Genomic DNA, 20,330 nt, shown 5'->3' with positions numbered 1-20,330 from the left:
CCGAGTCTGTTAACGACTGAGTTGAAAGCAAACGTTACATTTGACTAAATTATTATCGAAAATGGTAAACTAGTAATTTCCACGACACGAAGCGACATGTAGGTATCCTGCGTTTGCCTTTTGGGTTGAATTTTTTTTTAAAAAAACGAATCGTTCGAATGCCGAGTCGCCGGGGAATGACGTCAGGACGTATCACATTGAATGATGACGCCGTTCGATCATTAAAAAAAAAGAAAAAAAAAATCTGCCTTTAAAAAATACCAGAGAATTAGGTCAGCAAACTAACGCGGCACCCACGGAGACTTTACAACTATACACCCGCGGTGCTTTGGAATCGCAAAGGTGGGACCTGAACGCAACATAAGCCGCTCCGGTGAGGGTCGAGATGTCCGGTGTTTCCAGCATCTTCAGACCGGGGCCGTAGCCGTTAGATTGGTCCGTCTGTCTGACTGTCTGCCTCCCTCCGCCGGGTTTTTGGGAGACCCGCAAGCCCACATAACGTGAACGCCACAGTGGCCCCGTCCTGTCTGGTGGGCTCTGAATGGTGTGCCATTCCGAAAGAGACCATCGCGCAGAACCTGAAGGCTTCCTCTGCGGATACCCAGGAGATTCTCGCCTCGTCTCGACAGCCTGGTAGCGATACAGTGCACGTTTCAGTAGTTCCAGTAAGTTTACCGCTAGACATGAACAATAATAATGACCGGCCCTGCTAACTAACACTAGCTAGTCACCACCCTCCCCCTTTTGCAAATAATACACGCCGTCGATGCCATATCGACACTGTTTATTTGTCAACTTGCTGCTTTTACGTTCTCTAACAATGTCGAATCGGCTAGCTTAGACTCAATTATTAATGAGGTGCTAACTCTTGAATGCAAATCATCTCGATGGCAGCTGCGCGTACGTGTCGCTGTTAATGTTATTGTTGAACACTGTGAGTGCTATTAGAAGAGTTTCGACAGCACTAGGAGATGAGGAGTAGGTCGCTGCAGGTATCTTTCAGTCTCTCTTTCGGTCTCTCAAGTGCTCATTACATCTGGCCATGTGCAACTTCAACAGTGAATGACCTTGTCGTAAATTAGGCGGTAACCATGAGGATGAGACACTGGTGCGCCTTAAGAGAGCTTCTTTCACACGTTAACGCAGAAAATTAAAATTTGGAGGAAACAGTTGCAGCCAACAAACGGTGTTGTGCCAAGGGTGAGCTCATCCCGTGATAACATTTTGGGCCCTGCCATTGTTTTCAAATGTGCAAGACCTGGCTGACTCAACATACTATTCCTTCACCACGAAAAGCAATAGTCTTACATTGAGAGTTAATTGGAATAAGACCTATCTTTTGCGTTGATATGGATGGTGTCCAGTTGGAAATCTTGCCAGCAACATATTTTGATGTTGCAAAGTTTGCATAAGGACACCCTTTCTGTTTTCTAAGTCAGGGGAAGAAAACTTACACATTCCATCTGCCTGCTCTTCATTCCCCCCCTCGGCTTTCTTATTTATTGTTAAATTGGCAGACATAACACATGGAATTGATAGTGTCTTTGGACATTAAAATATCTATTCTATTACCTTGCAAAACGTGAGGGGTAATTATGTTGTATGCAAATAAACAGCAACCACGCATTGTATTCCCACTGCTTAGGTGTATGGCAAGCCGCACAAATGCTGGATTGTGTAACAATCAAATAACAATTCATATTATTATGAAATGGAAACCAAATCATGATCATTATCTCTAAAATCGCTATTAGTGAAACATTCAACATAAAAAAAGAATGTCTGCCAACATTCACATTGTACACACATTGTTGTCCAACAGTATAGTTAAACAGTAATATCTTTGACAATTTATTTTAGCTTGGCTGTTTTTTTTTTTTTTTTTTTTAATGAACAATTCTAAAATCAGCATGCCACCTGTTGTGGAGCTTTTTTTTTTCTTTTTTTTTAATTTCCTTGTATTTTTAAATACCAAAAGTATGCAGCTCATGCTGAGAAATCAGGTCTTTGACTTCTATTACTTGCGTGAATGTGTGAAGACAGTATGTAATGAGGCATACAAAGAATTTTAATTGTGAGGCATCATAGTTGGATTGTGTTCACTATGTCTTCAGTTTACATAGGTTTTATGTCTTTCTTTTGTTCAGACGAGGGTTCTTGACATGTATCAGTGGAGCTTCCGCCTTCCTCAGAAGTGTCACTTGGTGGTGTGCGTGACTCGTCTTTACCAGTTGATGTTATGCCCCCGACCGCTGTCTGTTCACCTCTCCAGGATGCTGCTCCAGGTGAGGGAGAGCGTGTAGGTTCCCTCGTGCCGGTTCATCGTCCCCGAGCTCTGCCTACTTGTTTCAGTTGCCTCCCTGATCCAACGCTGGTGTTTATAGTCTTCTGTGTGGATGACTCTGGCCCCCGAATGGAGAATGGGGTAGTGGTGACACTACCGTACATCAGAGGGGTCACCAAACACATCCAAAGAACCATGAGGAAATGCAACATCAACACACCGGTCAACCCACGTAGAAAAATACGACAGATACTTGTACACACCAAGGAAAAACAGAAGAAAACAATAAATGCAACGTTACATATGAAATGCGATGTCAATCATGCAAATCCATTAAAAATCAGCCATAACCGATCATTGTAAAAGGGAAAATCACATCATGGACTGGGACAGTGCCAGAGTCATCCACACAGAAAGACAATAAACACCAGCGTTGGACGATGAACCGGCACGAGGGAGCCTACATGCTCTCTCACGCCTGGAGCAACATCCTGGAGAGGCGAGCAGACAGCGGGAGGCGTGACAGGTGGGTCACGCCTCCATAACATTAGCTGTTGAAGATGAGTCACACACGCAACCAAGTGACACTTCTGAGGAAGGCAGAAGCTCCGCCGAAACATGTCAAGGTACGGAACCCTCGTCTGAACAAAAGAAAGGCACAAACCTGTGAAAACTGTAGACATAGTGAACACAATCCGACTATGATGCCTCACAATTAAAGTCCTTTGTATGTATTATTACACACTGTCTTCACACGTTCACGCAACTAATCAAAGACCTGATTTCTCAGCATGAGCTGCAAACTTTTGGTATTTAAAAATACAAGGAAATAAAAAAAGAATTGCTTAACAACAGGTGGCATGCTGATTTTAGAATTGTTCATCAAAAAAAAAGTAAAGTAAAGTAAAGTGCAAAGACATTACTGTTTAACTATACTGTTAGACAAGAATGTTTCTATGTGAATGTTGGCAGACATTCTTACACCTGTGAGGCGTCATGTTTGTCTCATTTTTTTTCATTTATTTCCCCCCGCCATGTGCCCACCAGAACGACATGTTGGAGGAGTCTAGCATGTGAGCTCAACCAGCCAAAGGCATGTGAACCTCCACACCTCCAGTCCTATTTATCCTCCACTGAAAGTAAAACGTAGCTGTTTTGGACAATGTCGAGCCGCCGGAAGTCGACCACGCCGTGCATGGTGCTGCCCTCCGATGTGGTGGAGCCCGAGGAGGCAGAGGAGAAAGCAGACAGGACGAAGGAAGTAGAGCCCGTGGATGGGAAGGAAGGAAAGGTGAAGGAAGGTGCGGAGGAGGTGCCCACCGTCGAGGAGCTGGCTCAGGCAGTCGTGGTCGTCCCCACACCTCCAGATACGGGTAAGGCCCGCCCACAATCTTTTGCAACGGCAATGACAAGGGACTCGAAATGAAAATGCGTATAAAAATATTAAGATTTTTTATTCTGATTGTCCCAGATAATGCGCCCGCTGGAGATGACGTGAACATGCTCAGCCCTCCTGCCAAGCGAATCGCTCCCAATCCTCCGGAGGATCTGGCAAGCGACCAACCAGCCCAGGAGCAACCGTGCGATCCGCCTGATGACGGAACAGACCCTGCCGGCGTGGCCGCCATCTCCCTCAGCAAGACCCCTATCATGAGGATGAAGTCCAAATCGGAACCCAAGAGGATCGCCGTGTCCTTGAAGTCAGCGGACGAGGCGGCCGACGGCTTCGGTGGAGGCAACGAGGGCGACGTTGGAGGCGACCAAGAGCCCATTGAAGCTCCACTGGGCCCAATGACACCTGTGGAGATGCTGCTGCATGATTCCATGAAGCTTGGCGGAGCTGGTCTACTTGTTGGCCCACCCTCAGAGCAGCTAAGGAAATCGTCTGTGTTGAACACCCCAGTTTTGCCTCCAGGCCTGGCACAGGTAAGACTTCCTGTTTAATCGGCTAATGTGGACTTCTTTCAGCCTCACGTTATCTGTGAAAAGCTAAATTGGCATGGCAGATCGAAGCTTCTGAAAAAGCCAGAAGAAAGTGTTCAGAAATGGAAGTCAGAACTTTAAAGATGATTTCACTGGGCTTTCGGCCAATCAGGTTTGTTACCATTTGTTTTTGCTTCACCGAGGCGTGACATCAACCACACGTTGCTGGCGTGGCGAGCCAACATGCGCTGCAGTATTTTACTAGAAGAACCAGATAGTACTGCTCCCCGCGAGAAGCCTTTAATGCTTATTCTTGTAGTTTTTCTTGTCTAGTTGTAACGTACCACCTCCTGCTGCAGCATAACCACGTCGTCAGTCAGCAGTCGCTCGTCCCACAGTTGCTTCCTGTCTTTCTTGTTCACCTTCTTCCGTAGCATCGAAAGACAGCTCGCGTCCATTGTTTTCCGGTTTTGTCACAATTCATTCGGAGAAGATTGTTTGGGAAATTTTGTTGCTGTTCTCGGAGAATTGAAAATGTTTCGCCGGAGGTTTGGCAAGCAGGGCAGGCAAGTACTGGTCTTGAAATTTGAGGAATCCACGCACCTTTGCCAGGCTAACTGCACATTTCAGGCCGTGACTCAACTCCGTGGCAATCTAAACTGCAATAGCAGCGCTATCAATACAAATCTTTACTTCAGTCGTTCGTCTCTTGTTGCATTGCAGGTGCTTTCTGCTTTCCAGGCCCAGCACACTGCAGCAGCGGCAGCTCAGTCGCAACTATTGATTCCCCTCAGCAGCATCCCTTCCTACAGCGCCGCCATGGACACCAACCCCCTGCTGGGCAGCACATACAAGAAGTTCCCCTACCCCTCCATGGCTGAGATCGGCACCCTGGCAGCACAGACCCAGTTCACAGAGGAGCAGATAAAGGTAAGTAACAGACAAACTATATAGGACAAGGCAGTGAAGCATTAGTGTTAATATGTAAGACGTTTCCAGACAAATAATATTGGCCCTCCTAAAACTGTAAGTGGCGCAGTGAGTTGTCCTCGGTCTCTGCCCCAGGTGTGGTTTTCAGCTCAGCGACTGAAGCACGGCGTGAGCTGGACTCCAGAGGAGGTGGAGGAGGCCAGGAGGAAACAGTTTAACGGCACGGTGCACACGGTGCCCCAGACCATCACCGTCATACCAGCACACCAACTGTCCGCCGCGGCCAACGGCCTCCAGTCCATCTTGCAGACCTGTCAGATAGTGGGCCAGTCTGGCCTGGTGTTCACACAGGTAGGTAAGGAATGACGGCACACCACACCTGCCAAGACTGCTCTTGATGTACTGCAGCACCGGACTGACTTGCTAAACCTACAGCAGTGGGAAACAGACTTTCTGAACATCCTTAAAATTTGACGCGGTCCCAATTACTGTCATTAAATATTTTCCACTGATTTTTTTGTTTGTGTTTCAAAAGATGTGGCTGCTTTAGAAGCACACAAACAAATTGAAAACAAAATTCTTGTCGTTCTTGTACTCTGGATGCGTTGCAAGGGCCGTCATTTTGCTGAAACATCCAGTTCCGAGCTGGACGGAACAGTGCACGTGCAGCATGTGGATAAATGTAGGTGACTGCACTAAAATAAACTGCACTTGGAGACTTAAGACTGATTCCTAACACACTACAGTACATCACAAATGCATGAGATGTCTTAAAAGTTTATTTCCCACCACTGTACATGAAGTGAAACTGACTTGAATTGTCAGATTCGTGTGACCTTATCACCGACCCCAGTCGAAACCCCCAGGTTGCAATTTGTAGTAAATAACACATGAAACATAGGAAATGCTGTTTTTCTTTTCTTAGCAAGAACCACAGTGCCAAGGCAAATGTTTTCAGCTGCTATAAAACAACACTGGTTTCCTCAGGACCATTTCAGAATTTGGATTGTCTTTTCCAAATTTTCAGACAAGTTTTTTTTTATTTTCGGCAGTCAAAAACATGATGATATAATAAATCAACTTTTTTATTTGCTTGATTTTTTTCAAAATTAATTTGGTGTCCATGTATATTGTAATAGTAATAGACCATCTGATCATTCCCGAGCATGGCATCGCTGAGATGAGTCTAGTGGAGGACAAATTTCGCATCCTTTGGCACTTGACAATCACAGAGACTATAACAACCTCTAACTTCTAACCACAGCGATTTCACAGACTTTGTAGCTTTTGCTATAATACACATTTCAACATTTCTGAACACTGTTTAGGTGGGCCCAGGGGGAAACCTCCCAGTAAGCAGTCCCATCACTCTGACAGTGGCTGGCCTGCCCAGCCAGTCCCAAAGCTCCAGCAGAGTTTCCTGTCATCCCACCCCAACAAGCAGTGAGCTGAAACGGGCGACCACTATCCAACCCCCCTCTCTGTCTCCACAGGTAGTTACAGCACATGTCGCTTCAGGGTGCACTCACACCAGGGCCACTGGTTCCGTGCCTCGCTGAAGCACGAACCCCCCCGGCCCCCCATTCCTATATTTACTGGTGCTAATGCAGCGCACTTTGATGATTTTGTGTTTTGTTTTGGATTCATTTTCAAAATAGCCAACCTTCACACATGTCCAGATGTATCGAGTGCACGAGACAGCTGTTGAATTTCATTGCAGTCAAATTTCATTTGCATTTAATCGTGCTGCACTTGCTTTGTGCATTGTGCGCGTACTCGTGCTTGTTGCACGGCGCAGATCGCCCGGTGTGAGTGCCCCCTCGGACACTCTAGTGCTCTCAGTCGCTGACATTAGGTGCGGTGGTGACCCCGCGCCATCCCCTGTATGTTTTCTACTAGAATTCTGTTTCTCTTGCAGGCCTGTGTTTGCTGCGTCCCACGTCAGAAACCGTTTGTCATTCACTTCGTCTTTGGTTTGTTTGTTTTTTTCCCGCACCAGGAGAACTCGGCTCTCAGTGCCGACACGTTCAGCTTGCGACCCAAGAAGTCCAAAGAGCAGCTGGCCGAGCTGAAAGCCAGCTACCTGAAGAACCACTTTGTCACCGACGCTGAAATCGCCCGGCTCATGAAGGTCACCAACCTGACCAAGGGCGAGATCAAGAAGTGGTTCAGTGACACCCGGTACAACCAGCGCAACTCCAAAAACAGCCACGTCATCGTTTTCCACGACGGGGGAGGGCGGGGGGGTGGGGTGGTGGGGGGCGGGGTCGGCGTGATGGGGGGCGGGGCCGGCGGCGGCACCATCGTCATCGACTCGAGCGACGAGACCCCGACCTCCCCGCTCCCTCTGCGCACGGCCCCCGTCAGGGAGCGGGAGACGCGGCCCAAGACGTGGAACCCCTTCCCGGATTTCACCCTGCAGAAGTTCAAGGAGAAGACTCCCGAGCAGCTGGTGCTGCTGGAGGAGAGCTTCGAGAAGTGCGGCACGCCGTCGGACGAGGAGCTGAGCCGGCTGAGGACGGAGACCAAGCTCACCCGGCGGGAGATCGACGCCTGGTTCACCGAGAGACGGAAAATGCCCGCCGCCAACACCTCCTCGCCGGACTCCTCCGAGGGGGGGAAGATGGAGACGGACGACGGGCCGGGCGAGGACGGGGGTGCAGGACCCGGCTTGTCCTACCTGTCGGGCTCCTCGTCGTCTCGCAGGGGCAGCCAGACGCCGCCCGGTGGCCGCGGCAGGCACTTCTCCTCCTGCACCTACAAAGAGATGAGGGACAAGAGCAAAAAGTCCCCCGAGCAGCTTCACATGCTGAAAAGTGCCTTCGTGCGGGGCCAGTGGCCCACGCCCGAGGAGTACGACCAGCTGGCGGAGGAGACCGGCCTGACGCGCTCCTACATCGTCAGCTGGTTCGGCGACTCGCGCTACTCCTGGAAGAACAGCAACCTGAAATGGTTCCTGCAGTACCAGACCGGCAACATTGACTGGCCAAATGGTGGAGGTGGAGGAGGAGGAGGAGGTGGTGGAGGTGGAGGTGGAGGTGGAGGTGGAGGGGGCGGAGGAGGAGGAGGAGGAGGAGCGGGAGGAGGTGGCAGCAGCAAAGGAGGAGGAGGAGGAGGAGGCGGCGTTGGTCGTAAAAGGCGGCCCAGAAACCGAGGCTGGGGTCGGTCCCGGACCAGGAAGCAGCCGAGGAGGTCGGCGTCGTTCGGCACGGACGCGGCTCGGGCGACCGTCCCCAAGAAGGTCAAGAGCGGGAGGGAGATCCTGAAGGAGTACTACCTGAGGTACCGCTTCCTCAACGAGCAGGACCTGGACGAGCTCGTCACCAAGACCAACATGAGCTACGAACAGGTAACGAAAGAGCGGTCGCTAATGTCAAGACGAGGGGGGAAGACCCGCTGGCTGTTGTTTACAAGCTTGCAATAGCTCCTGGCTTTGGTCGCCACCAAGCCTGTGACTGGTCTGCTTGTCTTCTCACCGTCTAACAACCGTCCACTCCAGGGATTCTGTGTATACAATGGAGCTGAGACAATTCCCAGTTAGCAGTCCAGCAAGGTTGATTAGGATTATGAGCTCAATTTAGTCCGCTATCCAGTTCTTACAATACATCCATGAGCAAGACCCTTGCTCTATGTATGTTCTTATATGTCTATGGGAACCATTCTTAGGGTTGTAAAACCAAATTACTTTTATTTTACTGCAATTATGCACTCTTATGAATGTATTTATGGGCAGTGTATTTAGCTTTTAGCAATATAAAAATCATAAATCAAGCCAAATATTGCACACTGGACCTTTAATGGCAGCAAGAGCGGTGTCTGAAAGCTTTTTTTGATTTGATCAATGTGTGCACTAAATACAGTACTACCCAGAAAATTAGAATATCCTGAAAAGGTTGTAGTATTTCTGCAATTCAACTTAAAAGGTGAATTTGAAATATTATATAAACGGATAATATGCAAATGAATATATTTCAAGTTTTTATTTCTTTGGATTTTGCTGATCAGGTCTTGCAGCTTAAAAAAAAAACCCTCAAATTCAAAAGCTCAGAAAATTAGAATATTACACAAAGTCAAATCTTTGTAAAAATCTTAATCAGCAAAGTCACAACAAAGAACTGCTTGAGATATGTCAATAAAATTTGTTGGTTTCATCTTTTATGTTTAATTTTTCGGGTAGTACCTGTAGTACTAGAGTGTAGAACTCCCTCTTTAGGGAGCAAGGAACAAGTGGGTGATTTCAGACACAGTTCTTGAAATGCCACCGTCGCCTCCCCTCCCGCTCACCACACGGCCTCTCTCTCCCTCCGTCGAACAGGTGAGGGACTGGTTCGCAGAGGTCCAGCGGCGCCTGGACGCGGGCCTGGATCCCTTCCAGGAGTCGGTGGGCGGGAGACCCGGGGGGGACGGCGGCGGAGGGGACGGCCAGACCAAGGCCGGGGCCTCGGAGGGCCCGGTCGGGCCGGGGCTGGGGGAGGACGACGAGGACGTCGGGGAGGAGGACGACGGCGAGGAGACGGACGACAGCGAGGTTTGGGAGCCGTCGCGCAGCGTCAGGAAATCCCTCTCGGTTTCTGAAGATTAACGATCGGCCCGCAAGGTCCAATATCTGCTGCAGAATGTAACGAGAGGACGTGCCGACCACCTTTTGGCTAGGCGGGGGCCGGTGAGGGGCGCTGACAGCTGAACTCGGAATGGTAACTCTGTTGTGCATGTGCAACATTAGTTCACTGTTTCCTAACTACTTGTGAATGGTGTCTGCTGGAGACGGACAGGTGGATTATTAGCTTTAGCTCACACACGTCGGTTCGCTGCCGTAAAACAAAAAGAAAAGGTGTGACAGTGCAGGTGTGAGTGATCCTGAAGGAGGGGAAGGAGCAGATTTTGACAATGCCTAATGGAGCCGTTCACAACCAAAATTAGGAGAAAAAAAAAAGAAAAAATCATCTCCCTTATTTTGCAAAGTGCCAAAAAAATGTTAAAAATCACTTTTGATACACCGAAAAGCAGCACTGACTCAGCAGAAAACGACGGTTAGCATCGTCAGCGGTCGGTTTCATGTGCGATTTCACCATTCACGTTCACTGTGAAGAAAGCGGTTCATGAAACCGGCCAGACGGATGGTCTCCTCAAGTATTTCCAGATACGAGACACTGTTGTCATTTGTTATTTTTGCTGCGTTCTTTTGTGGTATGAACCCAGTACACACAGTGAGCTCCACATCTGCCTAATGCCACAGTCTCACGTTCTTAAGGTCCTTACACTCCTCCGCGAGCGAATTTGCGAGGCGAATAATTTGCTTTTATTTTCGAAGCCTCTTCAAGTCAACGCAACCTTCCACATCGCAGTGAATTTTGCCAACGGATGGCCCTTTGACCAATCAAAATGATGTTGACATGTCAATGACGTCACGTTAAAGCTTTCCTGGCTGCATCAGCCCCAGTCCACATCCATTCATTATCAGTTTCGTCATTTGTTCTCTCCGTCTGCAAACGTGGAGCCAGTTGACGGACCACTCCTTCAAATTGTCCGACGGACATTCTAAAGTACTTGCGAAAAATTCACTGGGTAATGTTTGAAATTTTCCTTTTTTTTAATCCAATCACCAGGACATCATCACTTGAGGATGTGGTCGACTCCATTGTTTCTCCTTTGGCACAAAAGAAAGAGAGGCAAGCTTCATTTGCCTAGCAAATTTTAAACGCCCATTCGCGTTTGGTGCGGACAGGAAAAATTCACATTTTCTTGTGGTTTATTCGCGCCGCTTGGCCTATTGCCCGGTGTGTCAGGACCTTTGGGATGAATTTCCAGATTTGGTTTCAACAGCAAAGCAAGTAAAACACAAATCTTTGGACGCCTATTTTTTAAAAAGGTGACGTGCTGCTAAAAGCACAGGGCTTCTTTCCATTTCAACTTCATGAATGGGAAAAAAAAGCTATTGTAAAATAAAAGCACACAAAGAGTAAAACAAACATGTGACATGTTTGCAAAGGTGCTTCAAAGCGAATCGCAGCTGCAAGCCAACGCTGAGCAACTTCCCCTTCATACTTCACGCATCCGATTGCAGTTCTCGTCTGTCTTGTTTTTTTTTCCTTTTTTTTTTAATACATTCTGACGTTTTTTTTTCTACCTAGCAACACCAATCAGGATCATTCCAGGCAACAGGTTTGAACCAGCAAGTCGTCGGAGCTGAAACATTTTAATGCTGTAAATGAATGCCGAGATGCTTTTAACAGACACCGGATGTGTGCGCAAGTCTTCCCTTTTTAGAGGCGCGTCGTTTCGTGAGCATAAGTGTTTTTAACTGGACTGGATTCTGATGAATCTGATGGAAAACACCACAGCGTATGTTAAACTTTTGCTATTTGTAAACCGTTTTTTCCATCTTTTTATACTGCACTACCCTGTGCTGTGCGGCCTTTTTAAAGGGTCACTTGTTTGTTTGTTTGTTTGTTTTTTATTTTGTGGATTTGGACAGTGCAAAGCTGCTGTTTAAACGTTGAATGTGTTGTCGCCCGAGCACTTGGGACGACGTGTGACAGAGACTATGAATCAGAATCTGGGTCCATTGAAATGATAAGACAAGCTGAACTATCTTTGCTGCAGTAGTGCGTCATGCTGAATTTGCTCACTGTGGGTTGCTGATGGTTTGTATGTGTGGACTGAATACAAAGACTGTGGTTTTAGTTGGGCAGAGTGTTCCTGCACAATGCTATTAACAATTTAGCTTTGGGGTTTTGGGCTCCTCACTCATGACAAAACGCAGCTTTTGAGTCCGATTTGCTCCTAACCTGCTCTGTCAACTAAGAATCCGTTACAGATTAACTCCAGTCTACACTGAAGGGAATTGTGAAGCACCAATGCTTAAAAAAAAAAAAGAAGATATAATTGCACTTTGTCCACAGGTGTACATTGTGGACTGAATCAAGATTAGGCACCTTAATCTCTTATTATACCATGAAATGGCTCTGAGAGACCAAATCAGCTTTGTATGACTTCAAAAGAAAACCAGTGTTTTGCCTTCTTTTATTTGTGCGTGTGTTCCAGGAGCGACCTGTTCACCCACTGCTCCATCAATGTGTGTGACGTATTGTTGGATGTCTACAAGGTTTAAAAAAGAAAAAAGAGAGAGAGAGAGAGAGAGAAAAAGTCTGTCACCAACTGCTCTGTGTGGCTAAATTGCACATCTTGAACCCTCTTGTTTTGTATTGTGGCTTTAATTCCAGAGGATTGTTTCCTAAATGTCCTTTCTTGTGCTTAGAATCCCATCCTTTCCCTCTTCTTGCCTTGTTTTTTTTTTTGGTTTTCTTCTTTTAAGAAAAGATGAATGCCTGGACTCTCAATGTGCACTTCCCAAGACATGTATCTGTCAGCTTTGGCTGCGCCCGGTTGCTTCTGCCTTTCTAAGTGGTCTAGAGAGAGAGACGGAGGAGGGGATGCGGGGACGTCTTGAAAAGACTGAAAACTCTTAAAGAAATCAAACGAGACATTTTCGGAAATCCCCCCCAACCCCCATTGTAATGCCTGAATGAACAGCGTGGCATTCGATCAGTGGCGGAGAACCTACCAAATAACCCTCCCCCCAAACCCCCTCTCTTCTTTCTGTTGTGTTCCTCGAGCTAAACTGACCAGGACGAGCGTCGGCGATCCGTTCCCGGTCGCAGTCCCATCACCAACAGGAGGGAGACTCCGATGAAGCTTTTGCAGAAAAAAAAAAACAAAACAAAAACCTACGTGCCTACACGGCTGGCTTGCGCACTTGCTTGAATGGAACTGCAACCAATTTCAACTGACAATGACGACGAGTGAGAATATGCTAACGGTCTGGGATTCGCAATGGGACTTTTTTTTTTTTTTTTTTTTTCCCCAGGAGGCCGATTTTGAACCGTGTTGTGCGATCCCGGACCGAGTGCTGCAAATATCTGAAGCTGACATTGCAAAAACGTGTGTCTTAGACCCTCCAACGGACCCTTGACGTCGGGATCCCCGTCGTGTTCTGTCACCGGAAGGGGCTACGTTCTCAGCACCACCCCCCCCCCCCCAAATTTGAAACCGATGTAGTCCGCCAACCGCGACAAAGCCAACCAGCCCAGCTGGTTGCTACTAAGTGGTTGAAGCGCTGCTCCATTTTTGTCCTGATGTGTCACGTGCCTGGTCCTGATGAGGTTAATGCAACGTATGAGGAATATCTTTTGTCTAATACTGCATGCAATAACCAAGACAAAACAAAAAAGCGTATTTGTACATACAATATTATGGGATGGTATACGCAGCGCAGCAGAAGCCTAATCTGGGATATTTGTGTAGCTTTAATGACAGCAGTTTAGTTTTTAGTGGGCGAGATCGATGTAAAGATGGGCCTGTTTCTATTTCATTAGTTAGCAACATTTTTGTACTGCTTTGGATTCTAATACATATATATATAGAAATATATATATATGTGTATACACACACACACACACACACACACACTATCAGTCAAAAGTTTGGACACACCTTCTCATGCAATTTTTGCACTGCAGATAAGATGGTGAAGACATCAAATATATGAGCAAGATATATGTAATTATGCAGCAAAGAAAAACATGTTAAATAAGTCTAAGTCTGTGTGTTCATACGTAGTTTTGATGCCTTCAGTGAGAAACTGCAATGTCAAATGGTCATGAGAATGAAAGAGAAGACATTAAATTCGGAGGGTGCGTCCAAACCTTTGACTGGCAGCTCTTCCACAGGTTAGGCATCTGGCTGCCTCGCTATTCCGCCCAACAAGTCTTTTACAGTGTGCTCCTTCTTGACCGTAGTCTGTTTTCTGAATGTTTTACTATGTTTCTATCTACGATAAGTGTGTCATTAGAACTCTTCGCAGCCATTAGTGAATGGTTTGTTTGTTTACAGTACGAGTCGCATATAATGTGTACAATAGAGTAACGAGTTTGAAATAGAACCAGTTTTAGTGTTCATCCAGTGTTGCACAAGTTAATTTCTTGGTACGATCTGTCGCATATATAAATACGGAATCAGAGCTCAGCAGAGGAGACATGGACTCAGTCGAGGTGACTGCTAATGAATGTGTTTGGTCAAATTGGGAAAGGTTTGGCGTTGTTTGTTGTGAGTCACAACTTTGCAGACAGGTTGCTCATCAACCCCTGATTCTCGTTAATTGAAATGCTTTATAAAACACTTAATAAATCATCAGCAAAGTCTTGTTTTTTTTCTTCCCAAGTATATTTCGCACAATATTCCAACTACTCCTTTGGGAATAAGGGTCCATAAGTGTCACAGTAAAAAAAAAAATGAAAAAAATCATTAAGATTAAAATAGCTTTCTAAATAAGAAAAATGCTGGGGTTAAACCTGATACATCCTGTAAATAACTGGTTACAGTGTGAACAGAAAGCCAATGTTTCCAAATATTCTTTGACTTGGCTGGACAGTGAACATTGTAACCTTTCAAAAAAAGAATTCAAAAGTGTTGCATTCTATACTAACTAATATGTCGCTTTGTTAGATCTGCTGGGTTGGACTGTGTTTTTAGGAGGATGAGGATTTCAAGTCTGACTGCAGACCCAGACTGTTTTTTGAAGTAAATAAATCCACATCTCTGTCAATTTAAATAGCAACTTTAAGCTTTCTCATGAATGAAATATATGTAAAGGCCTAATTTTTAACTGTTAAATGGATCTATTAAGATCAATAGAGTACAACTGCAGCTGTCTGTTTATAGTTAGAGTTACTTAAAAAGAAAAAAAAAGTCTACTTGCAAGAAGGCTGCCATGTTGCAGCACCACAGCCCAGAACATGAAACTGCTGTTTTGTGGTTTTTACCCCGACATCGCAGCTGTAGTTTAGAAAAGAAGTGACATCAGGTGAGGCATGAGGAAATGGACTGACATCTTTTGCATTAAGCTTTCTGACAAGCAGCGACTTAATGTAACGTGTAATGCACTTTTAAATCTATGAATAAATAAATTAGTGAGGATGATTCAATTCAGTGCCGCACCACTTTATGGATAGCCAAGTTCGTGCAGATCGTTAAATCGAGCCAGACAGGCTTCGTTTAACTGCCTTGTGCACAACTGCCTCCTCACTGCTGGTGTCTACAGTAATCTTTTTGGAAGAGGAATCAAGTGCTTTGATGTTTTCTGAGGCTTCTCTGAAGTGCCGTGTCTGCTCTCTGAGATGTGATTTTATATGTGACAGCCATCCTGTATTCCAGTAGAGCTAAGAGCTGTAGGGTTGGAATAAACCGAATAGTTTACCTGTTCTGTTGTGCACAAAAAAAAAATCCATATCTGTCTCCTTCGCTGTGTTAATGCTATCAGTGCTCACTTGTTTCTCTTGTGTTTAAACTAATAGTCTGTTGAATGTTTCCTATTGCCATCTGAAATTACAGCAGCAAGATATTTTGGTTAAAAAAAAAAAAAAAAGTGAAAAAAAAATCTGTTTTGTTGCTTTATATGGATTTAAAGAAAGAAAAGTTAGGATGCACTTTCCGTTTTTCTGACTTAAATTTGATCATTGACCTTTAATTTGTGTCACTCCTTCTCCAGCTTTAGTGTTACTAATCCATCCAGGATGGTTTTATTGAAAGATGACAGGGGAGTACTCATCTCATCTTCTGCTCCATCAAGCAGAGGCTTTACAACCAACACCATTTTAGAACAGTTTAGTAAAAAAATAAATAAATAAATAAAAAATTCTTTAGCTTCTGATTTGAACGGGTGTTTGGCTCCAATGGTTTCTTGGAAATAAACTGTCATCTCAGTCCTGTAATCCAGCATGAGCCGGGTACCTGACATGTAGAATTTGGAGATTAGAGGAGTTATTTGACTTTTTGGCAGATGATGAAGGCAAAGATTGTGTGTCTGCCACCGATGTTTAAAATAAAACTGCTCAAATTTGTGTTTTCCATCCCTGTTTCTGCAGAACTTTGAACCGCACTTTGCTTGTTGTCTTAGAGCTTCCATTATAAATGCTGATCCGACATGTGTGAGTTATAGGCTCCCTAGGAACTATACTTATAAATACTTTTTGTGGCCACTGTGATGTCCAGTCTATCGCTGTAAATCATTAGAGGGAGATGTTGCACAATCTTGAATTAAAAGCCCATAAGGTTCGACTAATCAGCTGCATTGCAGCTACTTGTTATTATTATTTTTTTTTTAAATAGATATCATAATAAGAAGTTTAAAAACCGTCTGAGAACCATTTATTTAAAAATTCGTTCCTCAAACTGTCACGCTGTTGTCCAAATGTCCTTATCCAGACGGACTCACAGACGGATGGTACAGACGCTGAGTGAAGTGTCTTGTGTACTTTCGGAGCCATTGTCCCATCTTGAATCGACGTTGTGCTGCAGATGGCGCTGTCTTCCCTCTAAGTCGGAACCTTTCTGCTAGGAACCGTTGTTCCACGGGTGCTCTCCTAGCCGAGCACATTAGGTAGGTGGACTGACCACGAGGAGGACGTAAATAAACAGTTCCAGTGGCGGCAACTGTCTCCATCCGAGCAGCCTCGTCTCATCAGCTCAACACATTTATGTTCATCGCTGCTTCCGGATGGAGATTTTCGGAAGCACATTTGATGACTCGGTGTTTTCGGAGGTGAAGGACCGGACCTGTGTTGGTCTGCCAAAATACAACGCGAAACTTTGTGAGCCAGAGGTGAGTCCACTGACTACAAACACTGGGTTCATGTATTTATTCTTTAGCTTACTGCAACGCATTGTCTTTTCTGACATATTTATATTTACTGTAATATTATGGAAAATCCCACTGTTAACAATCAATTATTATCTTCTTACTTCTTGTTTCTGTGTAGTGGTTTTGTGACAGTGCCGCCCTCGATACCGAAGACCCTTTGCAGAAGATAAAGGTGTTTAAATTTCGAGGTGACTTGTCTCTGAGACGGGGGAACTATCAGGTAACTGATATAATGTAACCCGTGGCACTGTATTTGTTCGTCAATTTCCCCTTCATGTTGAAAATAGCTTCATTAGGACAAACGCCACTCACAAACACAATTAAAACTTGATTCCAGAAACATTTTTTTTCCTTTTTGCGTTTAATGTCTGAAATCCTTGTGGCCTTTCGGTGGTCTCGGTCTGGTGGTTGCAGAAAGCCTTAGATGCTTACAGCAGCTGTCTGGAGTGGAACGGTGACAACATGACCGTCAAAAGAGACGTAGTGGAAGGAATGGCCCGATGCTGGAGCAAACTGGGGCAGCAAGACAAGGCACTGGACCTGGCTAACTTACTGGTAACTCCTCAGTTACATGTTTCATTATTAAAATGACCCTGAACTGAGTTTATTTTCTGTTATCATCTAAAGAGTCGTCCTTCAGTTTGCGTTGATCTCAGTATGTCGCTAGCTTGTCAGCTTGAGTCACTTATAACATCAGGCCTTTGTGAAGTCACAAAGGTCACTGCAGGAAGCTAGAACCCGAGCTTCTTTTATTTTCCTAAATGTGCGAGGCTGCTGAAGGTCATTTTCAAAACAGCTGATGGTGAACGCCGATGTTCATTGCGTGTTTCCTCAGAGCCAAGAAGCCTCCAACATCTGTCACCTGACTGGCATCCTACTGCTCAAGGTTGGTATTGAAAGAACAGGAACAAACAATCGATTGTAAACATCAATGTTTGTTTAGACGGCGATTAACACTGCTGTTGACTACTTGTGAAGGTCTCCATCTATCAGGAGTCCGGTTGCATGAGATCCAAGATGTCATCCCTGCAGCAGCTGTGCAGCTTGCTGCCCTTCAACCCGTGGCACTGGTTCAGCCTGGGCCAGACGTGTCTGCAGCTGCTGGAGTGCGGCTCAACAACAGGTAGGAGCAACTTCCTGTCAACAGCCTCTTTTTGGTTTATCAATCTACGCATTCCATCCATCCATCCATCCATCCATCCATCCATCCATCCATCTTCCTGAACTCAGGGTTGCGGGGTGGGGGCTCTGCTCAATCTAACCGGCCAACGAATGTGCATGAAAATGAATAGAAGATGGGATGACGGTTCTGTTGCTATGCTTGTGCTCCCCAGAGGGCGATGAACCAGCAGGGGTCAAGATTAATGAGGAGCCGCAGGAGGAAGCAGCAGAACTTCACCAGGACAAACTTTGGCTGAAAGCTTGCAGCTGTTACATCAGGACCAGGTGCAATGATCATCTGGTGTTTTCTTGTCAGGGTTCGGATCGTCACAAAAACCCTTTAGATATTATATCTGATGTGCAATATGTTCCACATCAATTAGGATCAGTAATTTTCAGTCAGTTCAGTTTTTTTACTCTATTGCGTATTAGTCTTATTATCAGTCATGCTTATGACTTGCCACCATAAGCCGTTGATTAAAAAAAAAAAAAAAAAAACAACAACAAAAAAAACAACAACAATCTTGTCTGTTGTCACCCTCAGACTTCTGTTAGAGATTCTTCGGCATCAGCAGTCCTCCTTCGTATTGCAACGCAGTGAAGATGCTCAAAAGACGACGGATGAGGCTCTACAAAGGCTACGTCCGAAAGAAACGACACTACAGGCTCTCACCGAGGTGAGCAAACATCTCTGGTTTTATGTTATGATCCCGCAGTTATGTCAGGGTCACGTACCGGCACACTCGCACCGTCTCCTCCATCCCGTCAGGTGATGTCTGAGGATCTCATCCCAGAAAAGATGAGAGAGGACCACAAGGACGGGGAGAGTCTGGCCAGTGTCAGCGTGCAAGACTTCAAGGTGCGCTGGTGGGATAAGATCCTGCAGACTGGAGTGCTAAAGACTGATGGCTGGTCAGCAAAATGAGGCTTGTTGTCTGAGAGGCGTGGAGACGGACGGACGGACGGAGATCCAGGACAAAGCTAAGAATGTTTGATGGCTAAGTTGTTTAGTCTATCAAAGCCAGGGATGCGACTTTGGAAGAAATGCAGCCCATCACGGGTTCAACACATTGAAAATAACACGATGGCGACATGGGTCAAGACGTGAGGGGTTCAAGCTTTTGAAGCGTTTGAAGAGGCAAAATCCCTCATACACAGCAGTGAGTATTAAATTTATACTAATGTACTGAAGTTGTGAGCCTCAAAGCTCTTTTAATTGCTTATTATCTTTTAATCATCATCATCATCATGCAATGTGTGAACTGGTTTCGTCATTTTTTTGCACCAGGACTTCCAATATTAAAATCACTTCACAGCAAAGAGAAGTTAAAGTTATTAAAAACCAAACACTGAATGTTTAATGTTGTTTCTATCAGGCTACTAAAGTTGAATGTATTTCTTCAAAGTCTGTTTGATGGCCACAAATATTTTGTCTCTGTGCGTCTTAGTTATTCTGAACAATTTGGTCCCCTTTGTTTTTGTTTTATTATGTAACAAGCTTTATTCCAGTGGCTGTTGTACATTTTGTATGAATTGTCAGAAATTGTAAACAAAAACAAATCTCGAAATCCCTTTGAATTAGTGGTCTTGTTTTTCTTGTGCATTGAAAGCCAACAAGAAGAGTGAAGCTCGCCTGACAGTTGTTCAGAAAGAAGTTGAAGAGATCGATAAGTTCACATACCTGCGCCCGAGGAAGGAAGGAGGAAGCACACATTTTCTTGGAGATTTAACAAAGATATGGACTTGGAAATATAAACTTTGAGTCGCAAGTTTATTTTTGAGATTTCAAAACAGACATCCTAATACACAACCTCCAGACCATTTTCACTAGCACAGAGTACAGGACTACTCTGGAAATGCTGGCAAGGATCGTCCCTGGGTGGGCTCGAACCACCAACCTTTCGGTTAACAGCCGAACGCGCTAGCCGATTGCGCCACAGAGACACAGTTTCGTGGACGTTTAACAAAGATATGGACATGGAAATATAAACTGTGAGTGGCAAAATTATTGTGGAGATTTCAAAAGTGACATCTCATCAGACTAACATCATTAAATACCGAGGCTCCAGGCCATCTTAACTAGCAAAGAGGACATGATTACTCTGGTAATGCAGGCAAGTATCGTCCCTGGGTGGGCTCGAACCACCAACCTTTCGGTTAACAGCCGAACGCGCTAGCCGATTGCACCACAGAGACACAATTTCTTGGACGTTTAACAAAGATATGGACATGGAAATATAAACCGTGAGTGGCAAAATTATTGTGGAGATTTCAAAGGTGACGTCTGGGATGAGTATCATTCATAATGATATATAACTCAGAGAGTTTGTTGGT

General features: G+C 45.3%; 1 protein-coding gene and 2 non-coding genes across 3 annotated transcripts; 1 reads left to right on the top strand and 2 right to left on the bottom strand.

Moving 5' to 3' along the window:
• Nucleotides 1–155: 155 nt before the first annotated feature.
• On the top strand, nt 156–19,566 carry zhx1 (zinc fingers and homeoboxes 1). Its single transcript, XM_076012907.1, has 16 exons — nt 156–665; nt 3,332–3,657; nt 3,756–4,210; nt 4,931–5,137; nt 5,273–5,488; nt 6,466–6,630; nt 7,137–8,154; nt 8,251–8,486; nt 9,453–9,665; nt 16,954–17,055; nt 17,250–17,390; nt 17,671–17,721; nt 17,814–17,958; nt 18,170–18,281; nt 18,541–18,673; nt 18,766–19,566. Exons 2-16 carry the CDS (start codon nt 3,447–3,449, stop codon nt 18,919–18,921), a joined length of 3,561 nt encoding a protein of 1,186 aa, XP_075869022.1. The 5' UTR covers nt 156–665; nt 3,332–3,446; the 3' UTR covers nt 18,922–19,566.
• A 300-nt stretch (nt 19,567–19,866) lies between these two features.
• Nucleotides 19,867–19,940, bottom strand: trnan-guu (transfer RNA asparagine (anticodon GUU)). The gene has a single exon. It is a non-coding gene; the product is annotated as a tRNA-Asn (tRNA).
• Nucleotides 19,941–20,118: 178 nt separating this feature from the next.
• trnan-guu (transfer RNA asparagine (anticodon GUU)) lies at nt 20,119–20,192 on the bottom strand. Its single transcript has one exon. It is a non-coding gene; the product is annotated as a tRNA-Asn (tRNA).
• Nucleotides 20,193–20,330: the final 138 nt, after the last annotated feature.

The sequence above is a fragment of the Nelusetta ayraudi genome, unplaced genomic scaffold (assembly GCF_046127955.1).
Source record: "Nelusetta ayraudi isolate G7.1 ecotype Tasmania unplaced genomic scaffold, CSIRO-AGI_Nayr_v1 ptg000136l, whole genome shotgun sequence".
NCBI classification, from domain to species: Eukaryota; Metazoa; Chordata; class Actinopteri; order Tetraodontiformes; family Monacanthidae; genus Nelusetta; species Nelusetta ayraudi.
The sequence above is the reverse complement of the archived record's forward strand: the minus strand, read 5'-3'. Positions and strand labels throughout refer to the sequence as shown.